The 27,408-nt window shown below is 38.9% G+C and overlaps 2 protein-coding genes across 9 annotated transcripts; one reads left to right on the top strand and one right to left on the bottom strand.

The window, feature by feature from the left end:
• Positions 1–15,845: 15,845 nt before the first annotated feature.
• LOC122041874 (putative pentatricopeptide repeat-containing protein At1g77010, mitochondrial) lies at positions 15,846–20,363 on the bottom strand. 6 transcript variants are annotated; one of them, XM_042601738.1, is made up of 4 exons: positions 18,056–20,363; positions 17,893–17,992; positions 16,097–17,816; positions 15,846–16,018 (listed from the first exon to the last, which is right to left on the bottom strand). In XM_042601738.1, the coding sequence occupies exon 1, from the start codon at positions 20,190–20,192 to the stop codon at positions 18,135–18,137; it is 2,058 nt and encodes a 685-aa protein (XP_042457672.1). In that variant the 5' UTR covers positions 20,193–20,363; the 3' UTR covers positions 15,846–16,018; positions 16,097–17,816; positions 17,893–17,992; positions 18,056–18,134. The 6 variants fall into 6 exon arrangements, with proteins under 6 accessions (XP_042457672.1, XP_042457668.1, XP_042457669.1 ...); XM_042601734.1 differs by having other exon boundaries at positions 16,097–16,640; positions 16,725–20,363; XM_042601735.1 differs by having other exon boundaries at positions 17,893–20,363.
• Positions 20,364–24,722: 4,359 nt separating this feature from the next.
• Positions 24,723–26,246, top strand: LOC122041873. 3 transcript variants are annotated; one of them, XM_042601730.1, is made up of 4 exons: positions 24,723–24,913; positions 25,066–25,451; positions 25,553–25,855; positions 25,928–26,246. In XM_042601730.1, exons 2-4 carry the CDS (start codon positions 25,434–25,436, stop codon positions 26,081–26,083), a joined length of 477 nt encoding a protein of 158 aa, XP_042457664.1. In that variant the 5' UTR covers positions 24,723–24,913; positions 25,066–25,433; the 3' UTR covers positions 26,084–26,246. The 3 variants fall into 3 exon arrangements, with proteins under 3 accessions (XP_042457664.1, XP_042457665.1, XP_042457666.1); XM_042601731.1 differs by having other exon boundaries at positions 24,725–24,913; positions 25,066–25,372; XM_042601732.1 differs by having other exon boundaries at positions 24,729–24,913; positions 25,066–25,372; positions 25,477–25,855.
• Positions 26,247–27,408: the final 1,162 nt, after the last annotated feature.

Genomic DNA, 27,408 nt, shown 5'->3' with positions numbered 1-27,408 from the left:
TAGTATGTTAAGAAACAATTTAAAACTCTCAAGAAAAACAAACAAGATGAAGATGTGGCCTACTTGTTAAATATATTGGAAAAATTAAAGTATCGTAGTTTCAACCGCTCATTTATAGTAATTTTGTCACAAGTTTATGAATTCACACCTAATATTTATTTATCTTATTGAAAGTTATTGATTTGCTTTTCAAGCCTACCACGGAACTTGTTTGGAAGGAAATAACTTTTTGTTTAACTACGACTTCCTTATTATCTAGTGTAAATGCTAATATTTTTACAAGAGAGGAGTTAATTGATATTTATTGTTCGATTATATTTAGGGGATCTCCTCATCTAGTACGATATACAACAATTCTATATATATTTCAACCATCTTTACTATGAGAAATTTAAATTATCGGATATTATATAATTGTGGGATATGTTGTATTAATTGGTTACTTATATACCTCTTTGCACAATTGTAGTCAACATTAAAATTTTTATAAAAGAGTGTCATGACGCAAATAATAAAAACTGAATGGTAGAGGGAGATGTTAGGTATATATTTATACCTATTAACATAAGTGATGCATACTTTCACTTGTTATATATGTTGGACACCAAATAATCTGTAGCCGGAGATATATAGGGTATTTAGCTGAATTTAAAATTACACCAAATTCAAATTCAACTTACAATTGAGATGACCTGAGCTGATAATCTCAGGTTGCCAGCAGGGGCTGGTTTTGAGCAAATCGTCCGAGTAGCAAGTCAGGTCAACAGCTCGGCGGGTCGGCAGACCAGCTCGGCGGGTCGGCAGACCAGCTCGGTGGTCGGCAGACCAGCTCGGCGGGTCGGCAGACCAGCTCGGCGGGTCGGCAGACCAGCTCGGCGGGTCGGCAGACCAGCTCGGCGGGTCGGCAGACCAGCTCGGCGGGTCGGCAGCTCAGCTCGGCGGGTCGGCAGCTCGGGTCGGCGGGTCAGCAGCTCAGCCGAACAGTGGGTCAGGAGGATTAATCGAGGCCTGCGAGTTCGCAGTTTCCTTGAAACAAATTCGCCCCCACCTCCGGCTGTGCTTCGAGGCCTATTCGGGAGGTCTGTTTCCCAGGATACAACGATCTGACCGTGGACTCCACCAAGCACTGGTGGTCACGGCGAACTGAGTGGCACCCGATCACTATCACGGGTGCTCTGCCGAGCAAGAGTTGCACGATAGAGGGGAACGAGGAGGAGGACCTTTGCTTTTGTTGCTCTCTCTTCTTTTCTGCCTGTGATCACAACCTCCTTATATAGGAGCTCATATCAACGGCAGTGTTAATGACCTTAATGGTCATTATTAGCCGAACAGCGAAACGGCCACCGTTTCACTCATTATTATTCGGCCGGTTTTATTCTGCATTAATCTCGAATTAATGTATCCGTTTTACAGCAACAAAAAGTTTAACGTGGCAAAATGTTGGTTGTTCTGCTTGGGCAAATTTTTACCACGACCGGTCCGGCATTCGTGTGCACAGGTCGCGCTCGCGCACGAGTCAACTTGGTTCAATGCAATCCGGGCCCTGGATTTGCACCCCCCCCTGTGCACCCACGCGTGAGAGAGAGCCTCTCCCCATGCATTTGTTCACATCCTCAATGCATGTGAATCAATATAAACCAACAAACTTGCCTTGAAACTTCCAATGTGGGACTAAAGTCCCATTCACAATGGAGCTTCTTCTCTTCCACCTCTTCTCCATTCACACTTATTCAACAATCCCCCACATGAATGGAGATATGGTATGTGATAGCATTCAGCAGTTGAGTCAAGTATAGGATAAGTAGGGTTTACCCTTTGAACCTTCCCTTGTGAAGATCTGGTTGCTTACTGGCTGATAGTAGACATGATGTCCTTGAACTATACTGTCGTCTGTGTAAGCAGTGACAAATCTCACCCAAGACTCTCCCTGATACAACTCAGTTATCATGAGTGTGTTCGTTCTTGGCCATGAACACGCCTGGTTCTGTGAGAAGCTCTAAGAATTGTGCCTCCAAATCTCTTCGAAGCGGCCCCACTTCTTTCTCACATAGGTGATCCCTCAAGAGTTACCATCTACTCTTTTTTATCATTAAAAGCTCATTAGCTTATCCTGCTCTAGTCACTGTTTCAATGGGCTACCCCCCACAGTGTGTCTAGTCAGTGCAGATTAGTTGTCCCTTTGAACCTAATTTTTGAGATCTCCAGTCAGCATAGGTTGGGTGTCCTCTGCACTGATCGCTGACAACGGCATCAAGCTCATTCCCTGTGATGAGCTTGCAACTAACTCTCGATTTAACCCTTTGGTTAGCGGATCCGCTAGGTTATCCTTTGACTTCACATAGTCAACAGTGATAACTCCAGTTGAGAGTAGTTGTCTAATGGTATTGTGTCTACGACGTATATGTCTAGACTTACCATTATACAGATGGCTCTGTGCCCGACCGATTGCTGATTGACTATCACAATGTATGCAAATCGCCGACACCGGTTTCGCCCATCGTGGAATATCTTCTATGAATTGCCGTAGCCACTCAGCCTCTTCACCACACTTGTCAAGAGCTACAAACTCATATTCCATCGTGGATCTGGTTATTACGGTTTGCTTAGAAGATTTCTAGAAAATGGCTGCACCTGCTAGAGTGAAGACATACCCACTCGTAGACTTAGAGTCTTTTATATCGGATATCCAACTTGCATCGCTATATCCTTCGATTACAGCAGGATATCTCGTACAATGCAGTCCATATTCACGAGTATACCTCAAGTACCTCAGTACTCTTGTTATCCCTTTCCAGTGCTCAACACCGGGATTACTCGTCTATCTACTCAGTTTGCTTACTGCGTAGACCAAGTCTGGTCGAGTACAACTCATCAAGTACATCAGACTTCCAATCACTCGAGAGTACTCTATCTGCGAGATACTTTCACCTCAATTTTTCGATAGATGTTGACTCGTATCTATCGGCGTTCGTGCCAAAGCAGTATCACCCTTGGTGAATTTTTCAAGAATTTTGTCCACGTAATGGGACTGACTAAGAACAAGTCCTTCTGTCGTTCTAAGAATTTTGATTCCCAAAATCACATCAGCTAGGCCCATGTCTTTCATGTCAAATCTTGAGTTCAACATATCTTTTGTGGATTTGATTATCTTATCATTACTCCCAATGATAAGTATGTCATCTACATAGAGGCACAAGATGACATAGTCACTCTCTATGGCTCTCATGTAGACACATTTATCACATTCATTGATCTTGAATCCACATTCCTTCATGGCATTATCGAATTTCTCATGCCACTGCTTTGGCGCTTGTTTCAAGCCATATAATGACTTCACCAATCTACATACCTTGTTTTTCTGTCCTGGCACAGAAAACCCCTCAGGTTGGTCCATGTAGATTTCCTCTTCTAAATCCCCGTTTAGAAAAGCTGTCTTTATATCCATTTGATGTATTTTGAGATTCCATGGAGCGGCTATAGCCATCAATACTCTAATGGAAGTTATTCTCGATATCGGAGAATATGTATTGAAGTAATCAAGGCCTTCTCGTTGTCAGTATCCTTTGATTACCAATCTGGCCTTGTATTTATCGATCGTGCCATCTGACTTCATTTTCTTCTTGAAAATCCACTTGCAACCTAGTGGTTTACTTCCCGGAGGAAGATCCACAAGTTCCCAAGTGTGATTTTGCAAATAGATTCTATCTCAGATGCAATTGCCTCTTTCCAGTGAGGTCCATCAGAAGAGCCTACAGCTTCTGAGTAACTACGGGGCTCACTCTCCAACATGAAAGTGATAAAATCCAATCCATAGGATTTTTCTACCCGAGATCTTTTGCTCCGTCTAGGCTCAACCTACACTGGTTCCTCATTGTCATCATTTTCTTCTTCGCCTTGTGTTTCATTCGCCCGTTTTGAGGAGCTAGCATCCTCACGGATCTTTTACGGAAACACATGCTCGAAGAAAGAGGCATTTCTCGATTCGATTATCGAGTTCCTGTGTATCTCCGGTACGTGTGACTCATACACACAAAATCGATAAGCACTGCTGTTATGTGCATATCCAATAAATATGCAATCAAGAGTCTTTGGTCCTATCTTAATCCTTTTCGGATCAGGTACCAACACTTTGGCAAGACACCCCCACATTCGTAAATATTTGTAGGACGGTTGTCTTCCATTCCACAACTCATAAGGGCTCTTATCTATTTTCTTCCGAGGCACCTTATTTAAAAGGTAATTAGCTGTTAACACAGCTTCCCCCCACATGAACTCTGGCAATCCAGAGCTTAATAGAAGAGCGTTCATCATCTCCTTAAGAGTTTGATTCTTTCGCTCAGCAACCCCGTTTTGCTGAGGAGTATAAGGAGCTGTTGTTTCATGTCTGATCCCATGTTCAGCACACAACTCAGCGAACGGTGACACATATTCACCGCCTCGGTCACTTCGAACCACCTTAATCTTTCTATTAAGCTGGTTTTCAACCTCGTTCTTATAGAGAGCAAATTTCTCTATAGCTTCATCCTTACTTTTAAGAAGATACACATAACAGTATTTTGTGTTATCATCTATAAAAGTGATGAAGTATTTATTTCCACCACGCGTTGGCGTAGCTTTTAGATCGCACACGTCAGTGTGGATTAGGTCAAGTGGTTCGTTACTTCTTTCAATATGTTGAAAGGATGACCTTGTCATTTTCGCTTCAACACAAATCTCACACTTGTGTTTTGGGTCAAGGTGGAATGTAGGTATGCTTTGCATGTTTATTAATCTACGCAATACATCGTAGTTAACATGTCCTAGTCTACCATGCCACAAACACGAAGACTCAAGCATATAAGTGGAAGAGCTTTCAGTTTTATTTATCTTGGGCCTAATGACCATTACATTGAGCTTAAACAGCCCATCAGATACATAGCCTCTTCCTACAAACATCCCATTTTTGGACAATACAACTCTGTCCGACTCAAAAACAATGCGAAAGTCATGCTTGCTCAGAAGTGATCCGGACACTAGATTCTTACGAATCTCCGGAACATACAGCACATTGTTCAGAGTGAGGTCCTTGCCCGAGGTCATCTTCAGCACCACCTTTCCTTGGCCCGTGATGTCCGAGGTTGCTGAGTTCCCCATGAACAGTTTGTCTCTAGTGACTTCTTCGAAGTTGTGGAGCAGCTCTTTGTTACAGCAGACATGTCGAGTGGCTCCAGTATCAATCCATCATTGCCGCGGGTTTGAACCGATCAGGTTCAGCTCAGAGACCACAGCGCAGAGGTCGTCCATTTCTGGTCCCTCGTTCAGGTTGGCCTCCTGCTTCTTCTTCGGCTTTCTGCACTCCGAAGATTTGTGACCCACTTTGTCACAGTTGAAGCACTTCCCAGAGAATTTCTTCTTGCTGATGCTTCCTTTGGGTCCCATCTTGGAAGACTTGGGGTTCTTCCGTTTCGAGCTTTGTCCGTGCTCAACCACATTGGCTTTGACAGTAGCCGGAGAGAACAACTTTCTCTCTGAACTCTTGTTGTCTTCTTCGATGAGAAGTCGAACGATGAGTTCCTCCACATTCATCTCCTTCCGCTTGTGCTTCAGGTAGTTCTTGAAGTCCTTCTAGCCGGGAGGCAGCTTCTCGATGATAGCAGCCACTTGGAAGGTTTCACTCAGAACCATCCCTTCTGAGTAGATCTCATGCAAGATCACTTGAAGCACCTGGACTTGACTGATCACCGTCTTGGAGTCAACCATCTTGTAGTCCAGGAATCTGCCCACGATGAACTTCTTTGCCCCTGCGTCCTCTGTCTTGTATTTCTTGTCTAGGGACTCCCGCAGCTCCTTAGCCGTACTCTTCATGCTATACACAGCGTACAGCGAGTCGGCAAGGCAGTTGAGGATGTAGTTTCGGCAAAGGAACTTGGAATGAGTCCATGCCTCCACTGTACTGATGGTTTGCGCATCAGCATCCTCAGTGCGCTTGGGAGGGTCCTCGGTCAAGAACCGAGCCAGATTGAGTGTGGTCAGGTAGAAGAGCATCTTCTGCTGCCACCTCTTGAAGTTCAGTCCACTGAACTTCTCTGGCCTTTCCCCATGACTGATTGGCACAGTTCCAATCGGGGCAGAGGGGGCCTGAATGTGTTGAGTCTGTTGCACCTCAACAGTTAGTTCCGTGGCCATCTCAACAGAATCGAGTCTGTTTCAAGATTGTTGGAGACCAAACAATCTATAGCCGGATATATATAGGGTATTTAGCTAAATTTAAAATTATACCGAATTCAAATTCAACTTACAATTGAGATGACCTGAGCTGATAATCTCAGGCTGCCAGCAGGGGCTGGTTTTGAGCAAATCGTCCGAGCAGCAAGTCAGGTCAGCAGCTCGGGTCGGCAGACCAGCTCGGCGGGTCGGCAGACCAGCTCGGCGGGTCGGCAGACCAGCTCGGCGGGTCGGCAGCTCAGCCGAACAGCAGGTCAGGATGGCAGCTCAGCCGAACAGCAGGTCAGGTCGGCAGCTCAGCCGAACAGCAGGTCAGGTCGGCAGCTCAGCCGAACAGTGGGTCAGGAGGATTAATCGAGGCCTGCGAGTTCGCAGTTTCCTTGAAACAGATTCGCCCCCACCTCCGGCTGTGCTTCGAGGCCTATTCGGGAGGTCTGTTTTCCAGGATACAACGATCTGACCGTGGACTCCACCAAGCACTGGTGGTCACGGCGAACTGAGTGGCACCCGATCACTATCACGGGCGCTCTGCCGAGCAGGAGTTGCACGATAGAGGGGAACGAGGAGGAGGACCTTTGCTTTTGTTGCTCTCTCTTCTTTTCTGCTTGTGATCACAGCCTCCTTATATATGAGCTCAGATCAACGGCAGTGTTAATGACCTTAATGGTCATTATTAGCCGAACAGCGAAACGACCACCGTTTCACTCATTATTATTCGGCCGGTTTTATTCTGCATTAATCTCGAATTAATGTATCCGTTTTACAGCAACAAAAAGTTCAACGTGGCAAAATGTTGGTTGTTCTGCTTGGGCAAATTTTTGCCCCGACCGGTCCGGCATTCGTGTGCGCAGGTCGCGCTCGCGCACGAGTCAACTTGGTTCAATGCAATCCGGGCCCTGGATTTGCACCCCCCCCCCTGCGCACCCACGCGTGAGAGAGAGCCTCTCCCCATGCATTTGTTCACATTCTCAATGCATGTGAATCAATATAAACCAACAAACTTGCCTTGAAACTTCCAATGTGGGACTAAAGTCCCATTCACAATGGAGCTTCTTCTCTTCCACCTCTTCTCCATTCACACTTATTCAACAATATATCGACGCAAAAGCAATGACTTTCAATCATTACAACTCTCTTGGATATCATGGTAAATCATCGTCTGATTTTAAAGCATTGGTGAATACAATATTCCTATTTATGTTAGTATTGCATTATAAATTAGGAAAAAATACCTTTAGCCCCCTCTATTTTCTATCAAGTAGCATTTTAACCCCCCCCCCCCCTACCCTATTTTAAAAATAATATTTAACCCCATTTAACCAAAGTCAAATGTGAAAACAATTATAAAAGACAATTATGTCCTTGTCTTTTTTGATAATCTTAAGAGGAAAAAATCATATTGAATTTATTGATAATTTACGTCCACTTCTATTTTCTTTGTTGATATCTAAACTAATTTTAGACAATTCAAGGCCCTAATTGATATTTTTAACATGTGCCACAGTTGCTTTACTAATTAAAATCAATAAATTGTATGTAACATCCAACAATATATAAAGATTAATACTTAATTATATGAATAAAATAAAATTAAGTAGTTTAAAGTGTATATTTTTGTCACCCGTACTATGCAACTTTTGAATACCATGTATAATAATTATTTTCTTCACTTCCCCTTAAATTTATAATTTTATATTCACCTCTGTTCATGATTATATAAGGTTCTGCGAAAATAGGTGAAGGTATAATTTTCTTTTCTTATGCGAAGGTAAATTTTCTTCGTCTTCTTCGAGTTCTTTTTCTTTCTCATGCATGCATGCGAGCCTTACATCTCATATCATCATTGACTTGACCGTCAAAGAGGGTAATACTGGCAATGCCAACCCTCACCTGACAAGTTTTCCTTTGTAGGACACCGAGAGCAGACGCACCGACAAATTGACATCAACCACAGATCCATGCGAGTGACGAAGGGCACCATTATTAGATGATTCTATATTTTTTTATCCTTTTATGTATATTTTTCTTCCTATGTACACTATCGATCCAACTAATCAATAATTAACGAGTCGATCCCGAACACATGTAATTATTTTCCATGTCAACTCAATATATTTTTTTTCCTCTTAATATTATCAAAAAATATTTAAAACGTAATGACATAATTGTCTTTTATAAATTTTTTCACATTTGACTTTGGTCGAAAAGGGGTAAAGTGTTATTTTTTAAATATAAGGGCAAAATGCTACTTGATAGAAAACAGAGGGTGGTTAATGTTGGGATATGCCTAATGCGGTGTGTGCTAAAACATGTTTCGTAAACATGTGTAGTGGGAAATAAAATAATAATAATTCCTAAATTATTATATCACATGCACCATATGCATACAAGGATATAACATGTCAAAAATGATCGCATAATTAAATTTTTATGGAAAGTAAATTTACACCAAGTGTACCTTATAGATGACCTGTAACGAGAAGGGCATCAACCATAGTGATGTTGTCGAACCTCGCCTCTATTCGTATCCATGCCGAGCTCCTCAAGACAACTCCTTGAGTACAAGTCTCTCCTTCGGAAGTTACTAGCCACGAGCGAAGAAGAGTGATCAAGAAGAAGAGGAAGAGAAACATAAAAGAAGAGATTTCTTCCTTGTGGTGGTCATGGCAACAAGGGGAAGGACTTCCCCTTGTTGGTGGCGGCAAAGAGAGAGGGGAGAGGGAGAGAGGAAGAGAAATTGGATTAAAGTTTTCTAAAAACCTTACAAGCCAATTAATAGTCTCATGTGTATAATTTTCTCTCAACCATATCAATATATAGCCCTCATTAATGAGTTAGATTAGAAAATCCAAATCCAACCCATATTCCTTAACCAAAAATTAGCCCATTAGCCCCTTAGTTTGATTCACAACTAAACCAAGTTGGTTCATGATTAATTCATGATTAAACAAAATGTGATCCAACTCTTCCATAAGAGATGTGGCCCATCCACGCTTCCATTGCGACAAATATTTCCATATTTGACTTATGTAGAGTTGAACTAAACATTTATCTCTTGATCTAAGAATCATATTCTTTAACTTAGTTTACGTCTTCTAGAGACTCGTCAGTGCCCTAACAAGTTCCCAGTTTATCTTGGTCGTCCATAATTAACTACTTAATTGTAGAACAATCATGAGTGGGACCTAGTAGTACATCATGATCCCCAATTAGTCAAAAAATCATAGTTGATCTTAGAATTAATTCTAAACCCTTCGCCAGCTACAGTGAGTCATGTCTCGTTCTTTTCACTCGTCTTATACTCACTTGGTTCAGGACATAGTTTATGTGTCTTGTCCCCACTAGACTGACTACGTCACACCTAGCCCAAGTAATACTTCCTTGTTTTACGTATTCAAATTACTCATACATGTGTACAAGAGTCTCGTACTCTTAACATGTGATGCTTTGGCCAAATACTTTGAGTAATAATCCTAACGAGTGGTCATAGGGCATACGTCTCCTCACAAGGAACAGTGAATCCTCTGTGGGCTATCCAAACATCTTCGGGCACTTCAACTTATATCCAATCATCCCGGGTCCACACCTTAATGAGATGCTTAAGTTGTAAAAGTATAAGTCTCCATGACCAAGATAACTTGTATACCTCAAGTCGAAGGATATGATAGATTTTGATTAAAACCCAATGGTGGACCTAGAGGAATGTGATCGGACTTATTCCAAGACCTATAGGTTCATATGAGTCACAAGAGTGTGAATATACACTCATGTAATCTTTTTAGACCTTTCCAACGTTCCAGTGTTCCAGCGTTGCTCCAAGCTTTTTTCATCTTTTTATAAATTGTGGTACTAATCTGAGATGATCAAAACCCACCTTAGTGCTAATCTTTGAAAACCAGCACCAAGCTTAGCTATGAGAATCCAAGGCCACATTGGTGCTTCTTTTGAAAGACCGGCACCAACATAGTTTTGTTATCCCAATGCCAGCACCACATTGGTGCTAGTTTTTGCAAGATCAGCATCAACGCCTGTGTCACTTGACACGTGACCATAACTTTTTGTTCAAGTCTCAGAGCCATAGTTGGAGAGCGTATATACATTACACTCACTCATTCCATTCCATACTAAAATTTTAGAAATCCAAGGGCCCTAGGTTAATCAATGGCTTTCAGTTAAAATCCATTGATGGACCTAGAGGACTATGATTGGACTCATGCCAAGATGTATGAGTTTGTATGGGTCACAGGAGTCTGAATATACCCTCATTAACTCCTTTTAGACCTTCCCAGAGTTGCTCCAAGTTTTTTTCCATCTTTTTGTACATTGTGATACTGGTCTGAGATGATTACAATCACCTTGGTGCTGATCTTCAGAAACCAACACCAAGCCTGGCGACGAGAAACCAAGGCCAAGTTGGTGTTGCTTTTGAAAGACCAGTACCAACGTGGTTCTGTTATCTCAAGACCAGCACCACGTTGGTGTTAGTTTTTGCAAGATTAGCACCAACGTCCGTGCAACTTGGCACACGGCTATAACTTCTTGTTTGAGTCTCAGAACCATAGTTGGAAGACATATATACATTCTATACGCTCACCTCTTTTATCCCATACCAAAATTTCAAAAATCAAAGACCCCTAGGTCAATCAAAGTGATAATAAAAAGTAAGTAGGGATGAGTATTCGGTCAAAACTAAACCGATTGAACCAAACAAACTGAAATCTGAACAGACTAAAATTTTTTCAAACCAACTGAATTTTTCTAAAAAAAAACTCAATTGATCGGACTGATAACATATTAGTTAATTCAGTTTTTGACTGAATTAACTTAATTAATTGAAATTTTAAAAGCTTATTTGGTTTTAACTTTAACAAATAAGATTTTGTTTAATTAATTATATTTTTAAATTAAAAATAATCAAATTTATATTCTTGTTTGGTTTGTTCAATTTATTCTGTTTAACCGAATTATAAAATTTAAAATCAAAATTGAACCGAATTAATCAAAAATTAAACTAATTTTTTTAAAAAAAATAAAAAACTGAATTAATCAAACCGGATTTCTAAATTCGGTCAATTCAATTTGATTAATTGGTTTTATCGAATTTTTGTTCAGTTCTAAGTAAGACGACATATAATAGATCCAATATGCTCCAATCTAAGAATGATAATTTCTTTTGAATCCAATGGGAATCTGAAATCTGACTCGGAGGAGGACATTGAGGGAAAAAATCCTCACCAACCCTTATTTTATTAAGAATTTAATAAATATTCATAAGTTTATTGAAATAATTTATTAAAAAAAAAGAATTGTAGGTAGTAATAGGATGATGGATAAAATATGAATATGGAGATGAGGATGAAAGTTAAATATTTGATGGGTATGGAGTTGGGTGTGAGGATGTATCTAATAGATGGGGATGGATATAGAGGATATAAAATACGATCTAAATCATATCCATTGTCATATTTACTACGATCCTTCCATATTGACAGAACTTTATTGTCGTATATATAGAGAGAGAAAGAGAAATGTTCGTCTGTATACTCATTCGGTGCACATTCTTGAGTGACTCTCATATATTCGGACACCCGGAGTCTCTCTTGGGTGTCCCGATCTATATATATAGTTTTGATATGTTACTCATCTTATGTTGCATACCCCGTGTCTATTTAGTGTAATTGATTTTATTTTTTAAAAAATTTTAATTATTTTAATTAGATTTTATTTTTAAAATTTAGGAGGTGAATTATAATATTAAATATACTAAAAAATTAAATTAAAAAAATATGGACACAAGATGCCCAATATAAAATACGTAACATATAAAACTCTAAATATTTTAAACACATTTAAATTTATTAAAAATAATCAATATTAACGTTATTTTATTTTTTAAAAATTGTAAATTGAAATATGATCCTTCGTACGGTCTTTACGGTTGCGCGGCCTGTTTAGGGTGGATTGCTTGCCTCCTGTGTAGGACACCGCTTACAGTGCTGCCCTGCGCCAGTTGACTAATCCACTGAAACTCAGGGATCTCTCTCCCTCCACGTTGATAATGACGTACGTCTTCGACTTTGTTCATGTCTACCAGGCTGCAGTGTGCAAAGCAGATATGACTGATACTGTAAAAGTTCATGCTCCAAGAATGACGCTCAAGCATCTCTCATCGTCCATCTATAAATTAATTAATTAATTATAATGACTGAAAGACGTTCTTAACATGAAAGTAAGTGGGTCAATTTCGAGATTAGACCAACAGTAAAATGGACAATCTTACATGATAATTTTAATTTTACATAGGGTCTTTGTGTCTATAAAATTTTATTTTCACTCCCTATAGGTAAGATTTTATTTACTGTAACTTTCTCATACAAATATTATTATCTAACTATCCCTCAGAATTTTTAGGTAAAAAAAAAGTCTAAAAATTAATATAATTACTCTTAAATTTAATACTTTAAATTAGAATTGAGTATATTAAATTCAACATGATTTTTTTCTTGCTTAATATAATTTCTATTAAATTCATCATCATTTAAATCTAGTATATTTTCATCCAATTGAGCATCATTTAAAAAGAATCTAATATATTTTCGATCCAATTAAGATGGAAAAAGAGTTGTACTCAATTTGATAGAAAATATACTAAATTTAAATTTAATGTGCTAAATTTAAGAGTAATTATATTCATTTTTAGACTTTTTTATCTAAAAAATATAAGAGGCAATTAGTGGAAACAAAGTTTTAGGACATAGAGATTATATGCAAAGTTTAAGTTATGATTAAGAAGTGTATGCAAATTTTCCCAATAAACAATAAATTCATATTAGATTTTAACCGGAACAAATATGAAATTAGAGTTAAGGGACTATTCAAGGAAATAAAAGATTATTTTATTCCTTCTTAGCATTCCAGTATCATCGACTTCATAATAAGATATAAACAGATAAATCAAATACGCAGCATATCCCCAAGAGGGAGGATATTCCATAACTGTCAACTCCACAATTTATATCCTGAGGTAGTGTAGTGTTATTCAATGGTAAAAATAAAAGATAGAATTAGTTACCCCAACAGTCTCACACGATTAATCACACGACTATTTGTGAGAAAGTATATTGAAAAATTATAATTGGTTAATATAGGAGGACTTTTTTTCCTCAGCTTTATCAAGATTTGAATCATTATCATATGATAGTAACTCTATCATATATTAATCAACTCAATCCTATCCAAAAAAATCATATAGGACTATTCAAGAATTAGTGTTAGGACTTGACTTAATATAATAAATTATATATTATTATAAAAAATAACCTAATTTAGAGTAGCTTCAAACTAATAATTAACCACATAACCCCAGACTAAGTTCACAATTCACAATGTTCACACAGCCTAACAATAATTTCTATTTGAAAAAAAAATGTAATTTTAATTTAGTTTAATATTTTTAGCCTGGATAGCATTTCCTTTCAACAGTTCCATAAAAAAAAAATAGAGGCAGAGGCCGCATTAGCCGCGGCTGTGGTTGACCGCAAGATCACAGGTCGCAATGGCAGCCACAGGAAGAGTGACAATGGCCACGCGATTCGATCGTGCCAATGGATATGATGGTGCTACATGAGGTAATCTCAATAGGCCACGAACAATAGAAAAATAATAATAAAAAAAAAATCAGTGATCAGTTGATTTCATTTTAATTTTCTAAAAAATATATGTTTTTTTAATGACTTTTAGATATTTTTTATTTTCTCATAAAATCACATCTCCATTTTTCATTTTAAAAAAATATATATATAAAATTTTTCCCTTTTTGCCATAAAAATAAGAAAGAGAAATATACAAAACAAAATAAAAATATGTCAATGAATGGAAAAATTGCTCAAAACTCACTGATAATAAACTATTATTCTCCTCAGTCTCTATGTAGAAAAAGTTTATTTCCATTCTCAATCCCTAAACTATTATTCCTTCATTTTTTAATAGAAATAAAAAATTATAAAGGAGTAATGCGTTGAATTGGTTTAGCTTTCTGCGAAAAAAATCATATTCAATTTAACAAAAAATATAGTAAATTTTAATTTAAATATATTTAATTTAAAAAGAATTATATCTCCTTTTAAATTTTCTGTATCTATAACAAATAAAGATAATTAAATAAATTGAGGTCTATTATATTTTATTAGAAAATAAGAATAAATATTTTTTAACATACATACAGAAGGTAAAATTTCGGCTATGGTCGGGGTTTTTAAAACCATTTACTATTAATTAATTAGTGAAGGATTTATTCGTCAATACATTTCTTCCGTATTAAAATACGTTGCATTCATTGTGTTGGGCCTAATAGAGCATTTGTGTGGTAAAAAAAGGTGAAATCATTCGTCCCTAGTATTTTCATCGTACCCGATCTAAGGTCATCACGAGGGAGATAAATCACAGCATCCTGAGTGAGCATGTGGCAGGTGAGATGAATTGCACAGAGACCGGGGATTTACGTCCCGACTACCTTGAGTTTCGATCCCGCGATCTCATGTGACAAACATCCCATCACATACCAACTCGGATGACATGTTGAGTCACCTAATAGAGCGTTCGTGAATGCCCGTCTAGGGGTGGAAGTAAGGATTTTATTAAAAAAAAATCTTAATTCAAAATTCATTCCAATCTGAAAATGCTAAACTTGAAATTGAAATTGAAATTGAAATTCAACCAATCTAAATAATATAATTAAAAAAATTATTATTATTTTCTATATAAGTTTTCATTTTTATTTTAATACTTTATAATTATCATATTATATATTGATATACATAAAATATTATTTTAATTTTTAAAATAAAACTTATTTTAACCTTAAAAAACCATTAAATTTTAAATTTAGATCAACCTAGGTCAACCCGAATCTAACTCAATCCCAACACAATCAGAATAATTTGAACCTGAAGACAATCTCTCAAATAATACAATTAAAACAGACTTTTTTATTATTTTTTATTTAATTTTTCAATCTCAATATTTTATTATTATCATATTATGCCTGATATTAATATACATAAAAATATATATCTTAATTTTTAAAATAAAATTTAATTTAATCTTAAAAAATCTATTAAAATCCTAAATTTAAGTTAAGATGAGTCGATCCAAATCCAATTCGATCCTAACACAATTCGAAAATTCCCAATCCGGCTCTAATCTAAAAACCCCTAATCCGCATCCAATATTTTTCAAATTTATTTAATTAATAGATCGGACTATTTTTTTAGCATCCCTAAATGGGAGGGATTTTATTCTCCCACAAATGGTCTCCTGCGAACTTGATCTCTACGCTGACAATCTACTACTAACTCGCCTACATGTAGCCTGTGAAAGTTCATAAACGATAAAAGAGATGTTCTTCATCAATGTGGCAAAAGACGATTCGCTCGTCGCAACACCCCCGCCAACCCGTGCCTAGGTCAACACGGAAGAGGTAAATCACGAGTGGCTACTAGTCATTAGTACAAATGGTCAAGACATTGAAGAGGTTATGCTCGGTCACACCGAGTTTCGACCCCAATATCTCATATGACAATATTTCATATCTTAACAATCGTACCGTCCTGAGGGGACGAGATGTTCTTCATCAAGCAAACTGGTTCCCATAATAATTTTCTTCATCGCGTGGCAGTATTTGTACATTTTTACATGAAGATAAACAGGAGCAAACAAACAAACAAACAAAAACTTGAAATATGCAGATCTTCTACTCTTTCTCTGGCTCTAGTTTTGCTTGCGTGAATCGAGGAAGAAGCAGCCAACCAATTTCCTGAAACAGCGTCAAAATCACCATGGATTCAGCTTTTCTGTATGTGTCTACGTGAAATAAATCAAAAAGATTGCTTACTTGCTTATGCTGCGGCTACTGTCCGCACTTGTGTTTCTAGTTGACTCGCCCCCTCCCTGTCCTGCCTCTCGGCTCTCTCCTCTCGCACCAGTCGATGTTCCAGATGTTAAGGAAGACGGGGAAACAAACACAAACCTCTCCTTTCTTCGGCTCGAGGATAGCGGAATGATCCACTTCAGAAGGCCAACTCCAACGTCCATGCTCTGGCTCCGTGGCCTTCTCTTCTTCACAGTCTTCTTTCTTTCCTCCCAGCTTCTACTCTTGCGCTCTGTAAACTCTCTTTCCTTGCTTTGCTTCTCCTGCATGGCACTGGCAATTATCTGAGGTAGCTCCACCAAATCCCTGAGCGAGAGCTCGAACAAGGCCTGTGGGACGTCTCCCAACTCGTCGAGCATGCTGTGCAGCTTGATCTCGTCATTGGAATCGGTGGCTGAGACCTGTTGGAGAGAAAGCATAGTGGGCGAGTAGCTAGAACAAGGATGGGCTAACAGCTGACGAGCTTGAAGATTATATATACAACTCCCAAATCGTCGATCTGTGTTTTCTGGGATGTTTGAAAGATTGAAATATTTAAGTCGTCCATGGTTTCCGGATCAGAACGTACGCCACACAAGTTACCTTACCATACCGTGCACTAGAATGGAGGGCGACGGCCGCTGTGGATGAAGTAATTTAATCGGCAGGAGACGACGCTTTCAGCAGAAAAGACAAGATCATTTTGTGAGTCGACTACAGAGGATCAATTTTAAATTATCACGTTATCGTTTTACACAGATCGTAGAAACAATCTTCTGATGAAACCTTGAAACAACAATACATAGTGCATACTATGAGATACACTATCATCAATATCTATATCGACATTGCTTTTTAGTTTCAGGGTTACCACAAAAAGCATCAGAGCTTCATCCTCAAGTCCACTTCGAAATAACTGGCAAAAATTGAATTGCAGAACGCTGAATCGCACCTTGGCATTTCATGGAACACCTGAACCACTTTATCCAATCTGCCACATATGGAATACATGTCGATAACAGCACTAAAAACTACAGAATTGGAAAGGAACCCCATCTTGAAGCAGAGTTGCTCACTCTTAGCCAAGTGGATAAGGTCAGCACACAATATTTAAGTATACTAAATGCAGTGAACTCATCAGAAGAAACCCACTGATCCACATTGCGTGAAAGTGCTCCAGTGCTATAACCAAACCTACAATATGCTGAAATAATCGAGTTTCAAGAGATGAGATCAACATCATCCATGGCATGAAAAGCACAGCCAATGAGATCTAGTCTTCCATACGTATTAATCAGTGAGTTACAAGCATGGTATTCAAGTAACTTAATCCAAAGCGAATAACCAAGCCGTGCATAGCTTGGCTTGATGAGTAGAAGTAGCAACGGACAACGTCATAGAATCTCAAGCGCCTTAGATATGAAACAGGCCCGTAATCAGCGAATTCCAACTCGCCACATCTCGTATGGGAATTGCGTTGAACAGTACATGAGCAGAATCAACTTGATCACCCCTAAGAAGGAGGCGACAAGGTTGGAATAGAGGTTGAGAAGGCAGTTCCCGTGGAAGGTGTGGCAATGGAAGCCAGACTTGATGAGGTTCCACTGTCTGGTGTCTTCTTCTTCCTTGATGAATCTCCATTTGTGCAGTAGTTTTTTCATTGAGCCGATTAAAATTTCAACAGAATTGGACTAACTTTGATTTTCTGTCACACCGATTGAACGAGTCAGTGTTTGACCATGCTTGCAAAACCAAAAAATTGTCTACAGTTTGTTCGTTACCAACATCTTTGCCTTCCAAATTGTACTACTTTTTACCAACCAGATCCTCGTGATCCATAATATGGTGAAACCTTAATCTCTTGCCATTATATGATCATATCTGTAAACTTCATTAGCAGATTGAAGAAAATATATTCATGAAGAGTATCTCTAGGGGGTTTACCTTATTCTGTTTTTGTTTAAAGCAACTGTCCTTCAAACTTCTCAAGATGACTTGCAACTTTGGATTAGTTACTTCAAACTTAACTATCAATCCAACTGTAACCAGGACTCTTACTGATCTTTCTGTTAAGCATCATCTGCCTAAATTGTGCAGAACTCTCCCACTCCCCGCAAGCAGCATATATGCTAGATAGCTGCAAGAACGGGCCTGCGTCCTGAGGGTTATGCTCAAGTAGCCTCTCTGCTACTTTACTTCCTAAAACCTCGTCGCCATGAGCCTTGCAACCACCCAGTACTGATGTCCACATGCTAGCATCAGCCTTAAAGGGCATTGCATCAATGAACTCAATAGATTCCTCAAGCCGGCCTGCACGAACCAACAAATCAACCACACACGAATAGTGCTCAACTACTGGTTCAATGCGATAGTCCACTTTCATCCTATGGAACCATCTCAATCCTTCCTCAACCAGTCCGCAATGGCAGCAAGCTGAAAGTACAGCGATAAAGGTTACTTCATTTGGGCAGACACCAGCAGCATTCCTCAACGTTTCAAACAACTCGAGCACTTGAATTGCATATCCATTTGAAGCATACCCCATCAGCATTGAGTTCCACAAAGCCACATCGTGGTTTTGGACACTGTCAAAAAGCCTCCTTCCTTCAATTATCGTGCCGCATTTGCAATAGAGATCAACAAGTGCAGAGGTGATGATCAGATCAGTGACTGTGCCAATCTGTGTAGCAAGGGCAAAAAGCTGTTGCCCTGCGGCAAGGGCACAAAGGCTAGCACAACAACTAAGTGCACTGGCTATAGCTACCTCATCGAGCCTGAGATCAAGACGATGCATGTCAATGAATAGCTCTAGTGCCTTGATAGGACGACTATTTTGGCTATAACCAACAATCATTGAATTCCATGATATAATATTCTTGCAAGAAATCATCTCAAATATCCTTCTTGCTTCGTCAACTTGATCAGAATTTGAGTAAACATTGATCAGAGTGTTTAGAAGTATTGTATCATGTACTCTAAGATCTTTGAAAACTTTGCAAGCATCCTCCCAAATCCCACACTTGGAGTAAGAGTCTATAAGTGCACTTGCAACGATTAAGTCTTCGACGATACCCTGCTTGCAACCACAAGCGTGCATCTGCATTGCATGCTTAGGAATACCAGTGCTGGCACATGCACTGAGAACACTAGCAAAAGTAGATGAATCTGGCACGACTCCCCCATGGATCATCCATTTGAAGAGTTTTAATGCTTCGGCTCCTTGATTAGCAGATGAGTATGCATTAATGATAGAGTTCCACAAAACAACACTAGGCTTTTTCCTCCGATCAAATATGCTTCTTGCTTCATCTAATCTTCCACAGTTTGCGAAGCCCGATATCAAGGCTGATAAAGAAAACTCATCTGGATCCTGCATCAACTCCAAAACTCCATAAGCACTATCAAAAGATTCACACTTAGCATACATGTTGACAAGGGCGCTTCCCAGAACAGAGTCCAAATCAACCTGGCCAATGACAATTCTGGAATGAATCTGCCGGCCATAATCATACGCCAAGCACTCTGCACAAGCACTCAAAAGAGTTGCGAGAACAAATTTGTCGCTGCCACATGATAATGACATTGTATTAAGCTCCGAGCTAACCTTTTTAAATAAGTTAAAAGCTTCTTGAGGCTGCCCACGACGGATATACGCATGGAGAACTGCATTACAGGCAACATCGTCCACGACAGGCATTTCCTCAAGCAAGCGGCGAGCATGGTACAAGTCACCACACCGCACGAGGCCAGTGATCATGGCGTTCCACGAGTAAGTATTCTTGCAGGACATCGAATGAAACATCTGACGTGCGTGATGCGGTTCCTCGAACTTGAGATGGGCGTCGATGAGAGAGTTCCAGGAGAAGGAGTTCCTGCAAGGCATTTCGTCGAAAACCTTCCGCGCGTCGTCGACGTTTGGGCTGCAGACGGTGTACATCTGGAGAAGGCAGTTGGAGAGCTGGAGAGAGGATCCGTGGCCGCACTTGAGGAGTAGCTGGTGGAGCTGCCTTCCTCGAGAGAGCGAGCGGTGAGTGCGGCATGCCTGAAGCCATCGGGCGATGAGATGCAAGTCGGCGTTCATAGGAGCGAAGCTTCATCGATGAATAGCAGAGCGGAGGAGGAGGAGGAGAGAGGTCGCGGCGGTCCGGCCACAGCGCATCGCGTGTCGACTCGGGGCTGCTCACGTCATGGCGGCGCGCCGGCGACGCCCGCAGAGATCAAAATAAGGCACGGATTCTGACGCACCGTTACGTTGTATGAGCTGGTCGCTTCTTCGGACCGTAAAATCTTAACTGCCATTTCAATCTGAACCGTTCATCCCCTTTCTGATCAATTGGGCAATCCACCGGTCATGTAATTTTAAATTTAACAATTTCTAATATCATTTATTATCTCGTAAAAAAAAGATACAATTAGCAAGCAATAGAATGGTTTCAACTAGCCATATCTTGCTAGACTAATCACGAGTCTAAATGTATTTAACATAAACTTCCTTACATCAAACAAACATGTGATCTTTTGTAGAAAAATAAAAAATTGACAAAAAAAAAATAAAACAGAACATCAATAAAAAAATTCAGATATCTTTCTAGGATTCCTACTCTTTCGTTTTTTTCCGCGAGTGCAGCAGTCTTAGTAACAGTCAAGTCACGGAGCAGCAGCCGCAGCAAACTTTTGTCCCAGTTGTGATAGATTAGTAAAAATTGATTTTCACTATTTGTAAGGAGGTGATGGATGGAGAGGGACAGGAAAAGAAAGGGAAATTTAGATGCGGTTGGTTTGTATCATTTTTATTTTTATTTTCTGGAAAATGCGCGTTTTCTAGAAAACAGAAAATAACTTTTTGTCATTCTCTATTTTTCTAAAAAACGATAGTCAATTTTTTAGAAAACGCGCGCGGAAAACGCAAACCAAACATCATTTTCCAGAAAACGCGCGTTTTTCAGAAAATGAAAATGAAAAATGCGCGTACCAAACGCCCCCTAAAATTCTCTTTGCGGGAGGAAGTGACTTACCAAAAGATAAAGATTACATGAAAAAAAAATTACATAATAATTTGGAGAGGAAGGATAAGAGAAATTAAAAAAAAAAGCTTATGTTTTAATTTTATTTATATTTTATTATATTAATTTTAAAAGTTATTATTTTAAATATTCTTTGTGTCGTGATGAAAAATACTTTCACCGCCTGATTCATACTACCCAATGCTCGCATCAAAGTCGACACTGACTTTGACACCAACGTTGACTTTGACATCGAAACCAGCTTTGATGCATGCTGACTCTGACTTCAACAGAGACTCTGACTTCGAAGTCGACTTTAACAAATGAGTTATAATTGTTAGGGTCGAAATGTGCTAGAGGGGAGGGGGTGAATAACTCGTCGCGCTCGATAGCTTGCTTCGTTGTTGTTGATAGGCAATGGAATAAGACTACGAAGCACTCTACAATGCTAACACGATGATTTACTTAGTATTCATCTCCAGAAAAGATGACTAATCCAAGGATCCACACACGCGAGAACTCTCCACTAAGAAAATACTCTTTCTTGGTAACTACCGGAGGTAGAGAAACCTCGTACAACACTCACACATACAACACTAACACAAGAAGAAAAATACAAAGAGTACAAGTATAAAATCCTCTCTTCTTGCTTACTTGTTGCTTGTTGTTGTCTCTTGAAGCTTGGAAGTGCACCAGCACTTGCCCCCAAGAACTGGCGGTGAGAGCTCGGAAAGAATCGCTGAGAGTGGAGTCGAAGATCTGCTGAGGAAGTCGCTTGACAACGGCTATAACCTGCGCAACGGTCAGATCCAAATCGATTGAATTTGCTCTCAATCGATTAGGGAGGCTTAGAATCGATCAGTCGATCGATTCAGAGTGCCTCTGTGCTCTCTGAAAATAGTCTGAATCGATCGACCAATTGATTCAAGCTTTCTTGCAATCCTGCAAGAAATCCAGCCTGACCCCAATCGATCTGCCGATCGATTGGAGGTTCTCAATTGATCGGCTGATCGATTGGGAATATTTATGTGCGCACGACATAAGCTCTCGATCGATTGGTCCATCTTTCTTCGAGGCGCACATTCAATCGATTAACTAATCGATTGGACTTCGGTTTAATCGATCGGTTAATCGATTGAACCACCTTTGACTTGCCTAAAACCAAGTCTAAGGTCTCCAATTCCAACATCTAATCAATCGTGACCTGTTGGAATATTATGTCTAACATCCAATCAACCTTAACCTGCTAGGACTTCTTCACCAAGTGTCTGGTAAATCCCTTTGACCCACTTGGACTTTTCTTCTCGTGTCAAATGTCCGGTCAACCTTCACTCACTTGGACTTACTGTCTCGTGCCAAGTGTCTAGTCTTTCATGACCCACTTGAACTTCCTTCCACCAGATGTTCTGTCATCCTTGACCTATCTAGATTTCCTTGTACCAAGTGTCCCGTCAACCCTTTGACCTACTTAGACTTCCCACACAAGGTGTCTGGTCAACATTGACCCACATGGATTTCCATGTGTCTGGCCTCACTCACCATGTCTTTCCACTGCCCGGCTTCACTCGCCGGGACTTCTACCTGTCTGGCTTCACTCACTAGGACTTTCCTTTATCCGGCTTTACTCACCGAGACCTCTACCTGTCTGGCTTCACTCACCAGGATTTTCACCTACCTTAACTCACCAGGATTTTCCATCTGCCTAGATTTACTCACTAGGACTTCCCCAATCAACTTGACTCTTCTTCACGTCAATCTGGTCAAACTCTGACCAGAGAGGAATTGCACCAACAATCTCCCCAATCGGATGATTGTACCTGTAATCTCCACGTATTGTTAAATATCGAAACCCAAACATCTAAACTCAGGCTTGAGCCAACTCAAGCCTAGTCAACCTTGACCTAGATGATATTGCACCAACAATAATTACTTGAATGCGTAAATCTTAACCAATAAATGTATACAACATTCACTATGTTCTTAAACCTGTAAATATTTAATAAAAGTGAAGGTAATTTTATAATTTATATATTTAACTTTCATTATCATCATTTTTCTCCCAAACACGATAACACATATTATGTTAATGAACCTTCCCTTCATTTAAAATAAGAAAAATATAAATATTTTACTTCTTCTCTCTTTCCCTCTCTTCCTTTCCTGTTAACGAACCTTTAATCATCCCATTTAAATATAGGGTTAGTTGATAATTTATTTTATGGTGTCAAAATGATATAATAGTGAAAAAAGTATGTTAATTATTTTTATAAAAAATATAATCATATTTTTAAATAGTTTGTCAATAAAAATTAATTTTAATAGCATTTTTTGGTATATACGTGATGACAAACCTACTGTGTATGATTCCTAATTTATTTTAAGCATAATTTAGCTCAAAGATAAGACAACCATATGGACCATCACAGAACACATGAAAATGAAGTCCAATAACAAGAGTTGAAGAAGCGTCTTAACTTTCCAACCAGAATAAGATTAGTTTTTGTTCTTGATCAAGATGTCCTTGTACATTGATGGATGATGAGAGTGACAAAATCAAGTAGTGTAGTTGAGTTGTGGTCAGGCAGGGTTTAGAGAGACATGGTTCAAGTAGCTAGGAAGGTTGTTAAGGGCATTCACATCAATTTTTCTAAATACAGAATTTATTTTAAATTTTATATTTTATTTTAAAAAAATCCATTAGCTATCATATATATTTCTTAATTTTAGATTTTATAAATAGTATTATTTTAAATTTAGAAAATAAAATATATGGAATGAATTGAATAATGAAAAGTAGATATTACAGAGAAAAATAATAGAAAAATAAAAATAAGGTAAATTATATGGAAGTTGATGTATTGTATAGTAAAAAATAGATATCTAAATTTAATAAAGTATTTCTTCTATTTAAAATTTTAAATTTTGGATAGAAAATTTGATATGGATACTCTAAAGTTGAATAACCTCATAACTTATCCTCTTTCAAAGCGCATGGAGTTGTACTAGAGAGACAGCTAAGATGACTATTCTAGCTTTTGTTACCAGAGTGAACAAAATCAAACTCCTAACTTAGAATTAGGATTTAGGTTAGAGTTTCTGAAAAAGGTAAGTAAAATAGTAAAAAAAGAATTATTTAACAATGATCTTACTCATTGGGTTTAGTGGCTTCAGCATCTTGTTTCGTTACTTTTCTACTCTTTCCGAATAACTTCACATGAGCCTGATGCAGTAAAAAGAAGAGCCGTAGCTACAAAGATACGACCTGTTGAACTTGTCCTTGCTCTTTTGTTAATATCCTAGTTGAGATAGTTAAGAAGAACAACTACATTAGTTTAAGATATTAGATCAAATTTCCACACAGGTCTATTCAATTAAAGATGTTCTTGAAGTGTATATTTCTTGCAATCAGACCTTCAACAACTTCACTGTCTTCTGGACACTGGACCCTCCCTACATTATAAGTCTTAAAAGCATTGTTTCCTTGTCCTCCTACCTCTCATTGAGGTGCTTTAGCAATTTTGCAGATCTTTTTTGGTTTACTTACTGCATGTGAGAGAGGCAATCTCTAATTTGGACCTGTGCTTTTATTGCGTCTGACAAAGGCCCCATGGAGTAATATGTATCAGCCATCATCATCATCAAGGACATGTTCCTCTCTATCTTCGAGTCTTTTTAGGTGATCTGTTCTTTTCTCTACAAGATCATGGTGGCTCTTTCAATGCATGCTTGTGAGACTGTAAAACATCTCTCAACACAGATTCTCTCGATCTCGTTTTACTTCAAAGTGTGTGTTCATCAGGTGAGTTGCTGTTACTGAATGTGATGAAAACATTTTTTCCCTTCTTTTTTGTCAAACTGTAAAGCAGTACAATGACCGAGTACTGAATACAGATAGGTTTGTCCCTTCCTTGCAGCCTTTCATCAGTGTTCAATTTATTTCTCGCATTGCAGCTTTTCTTTTCAAAAGTGACGGTGGTGGAATACGTAGGACGCTACCTTTGATCTTTGTTTATCATTTTTTCTCCCCACCGAGGCAATGCCTAAGCGGTCTTTTAGAATGTGACAACTGCTTTTAGAGTGGTGGCCAATCAAACCCTCCGGTCATGCCTGTGATTGCTCCATGCCATTGCTGAAGAACAAAGTACTGATTTGTTGAGAGAGGGCGAGTATCTTGTTGGCAGGAGAACAACAAGAAGAACATAGCCAAAGGCCTGGTTTTTTGGCAGCCCACTGTAGCCAGGTCGAGAGTTGTTATCAGGTTTTCGCCATACTCTGTTCCTCCTTGTCAGTTCTCGCTGCTTGTCTGTTAATTAGGATCGATGGAGATATTCTTTCAAGTATAAACTCATTTCGGATCTTTAGAACTCTGACCGGTGCTCTATGCATCGGCATTCTTGTTCAGATGCAATCACCAGCGGTCATATCTTTTTTTTGCTAGAACTCTGACCGGTGTTCTATGAATGGTTTTGGAGGAAGATCGAAGCAATGGGGCGGAGACTCCTCCTCCTCCACCACCCCATCAGAACCAGCTTACAGCAGAGACGGCTCCTGGAGAGATCTGGGAACGTCGATGAGCGCGATATCGTTCGGTCTAGCTGCCACTGCGATCCTGATCTCCATGTTCCTCGTCATGGCGATATTCGAGCATGTGATCAAGCCGAGGGCGTCCTTCCTTCGTCCTCGAAGCAGCGCACCGGGCGGCGCCTCAGAGACGGAGCAGCCGCCGCCGAATTCGAAGACAGTAAGCTCTTCCGGTGCGACTTTGGGAGTCGGCTTTTGTCGGCGAGGGCTAATGAACCGAGTTTGTTGGCAGGTTTCCGCGGCGGCGGCAGCAGTCGACGTTCCTGTGCTCATGCCGGGGCACCAGTACCCTACCTTCATCGCCCAGCCATCGCCCCTTCCCTGCCGGAGGGAGGGGATTCAGTGGCCTCCCCATGATGCTGCTTCGCATTGCTCCACCTTCTTGTGAATGCGGTAGAAGACAGGGGCATTGAGGCTGGTTTCACGCGTGCAATGGATTGGAAGCTGCTAAAGGAAATCCCAACTGATCAAATTGATAAGTTTTCAAGTTTAGCGAATCTGTATATTAATTTAGCAGAAATCTAGCTCACGATCCAGTTAATACAGTTGAATTGCGGCTCGGCTAGGCGACTAGGTGGAACAGTGCCATGTGTGGTTTTAACCGAGCTAGATTGTGCTCGCGCAAATTGGTCATGTTGCACCCCCTAAATCTCTATCGAATTTCTCATCCTTATCAAGCTATTGGTTAACAAACGGGGAGAAATCATATTTAGTATCACGTCAAAATATACCAAATTATATGAAAATTTGATATATATATAACTTTGGATATTCGATATACCGTATCTAGAATTTGCTTGTAAATAATACATAATTTATATTATATGATATATCAAAATTTTAATATATTGAAATTTTAATATGTTAACTGTATACTCTTTTATATACTAAAAATTTTAATACAATATACCATGTAAAATTTTGATACCGATATATTATACCAAACTAACTCTATTCCCGCGTAACTTTCATCTGTCTCATAGCAGGAAATGCTAATAAGTTGGGCACTCTTAGCCTCACACTGTTGGAAGGGAAAAAAACTCTAAGGATGTCTATTTTTTCAAATTATGAGACGGCCCATTTGATTTTTTTTATAAAAAGACGTATACTTTTTTTCAATATTATTCATATTATTATATCTAATTTATATTATGATCAACTACAATTTGATAGCGGTTACATATATTGTAACAATTATCGTTTCATAATTATTACAATATATACTTAACTTATTAAAAAATATATATATTGTAGCAACTAAGATTTTATAAATGCTACAATATTGATTCAACTATATTCACCTATTATTTACATTGTAATAGCAATGCAACCGTAGCTATTACAACTATTGGAGTAGTTACAAAATTGTAGTTGTAGTAGTTACAAAACTATAATTGCTACAATGCAGATTCAACTTGTTCACATAACATTCATGTTGATAGTTACAGTTTTGTAGGTGTAACAATGTGGATTCAACATTTTTCACCTATTATTCACATTGTATCAGTTACAACTATGAAACTATAGCTCTCACAACACGGATTCGACTTGTTCAAATAATATTCACGTTGTAATAACTACAGACCCATAGTTGCTACACATGTTGTAGCAGCTACAATTTTATAATTGTTATAATGCATCTAATCGGTTCAAAATTTAGACGGAGGGTAATAATGAGAATACTAGTGAATAGTACTAATAGACAGTTGAGTA

Source organism: Zingiber officinale, chromosome 2A (genome assembly GCF_018446385.1).
Source record: "Zingiber officinale cultivar Zhangliang chromosome 2A, Zo_v1.1, whole genome shotgun sequence".
Lineage (NCBI taxonomy): Eukaryota > Viridiplantae > Streptophyta > Magnoliopsida > Zingiberales > Zingiberaceae > Zingiber > Zingiber officinale.
Note: the sequence above shows the minus strand (reverse complement) of the source record. Positions and strands in the feature narration are given on the sequence as shown.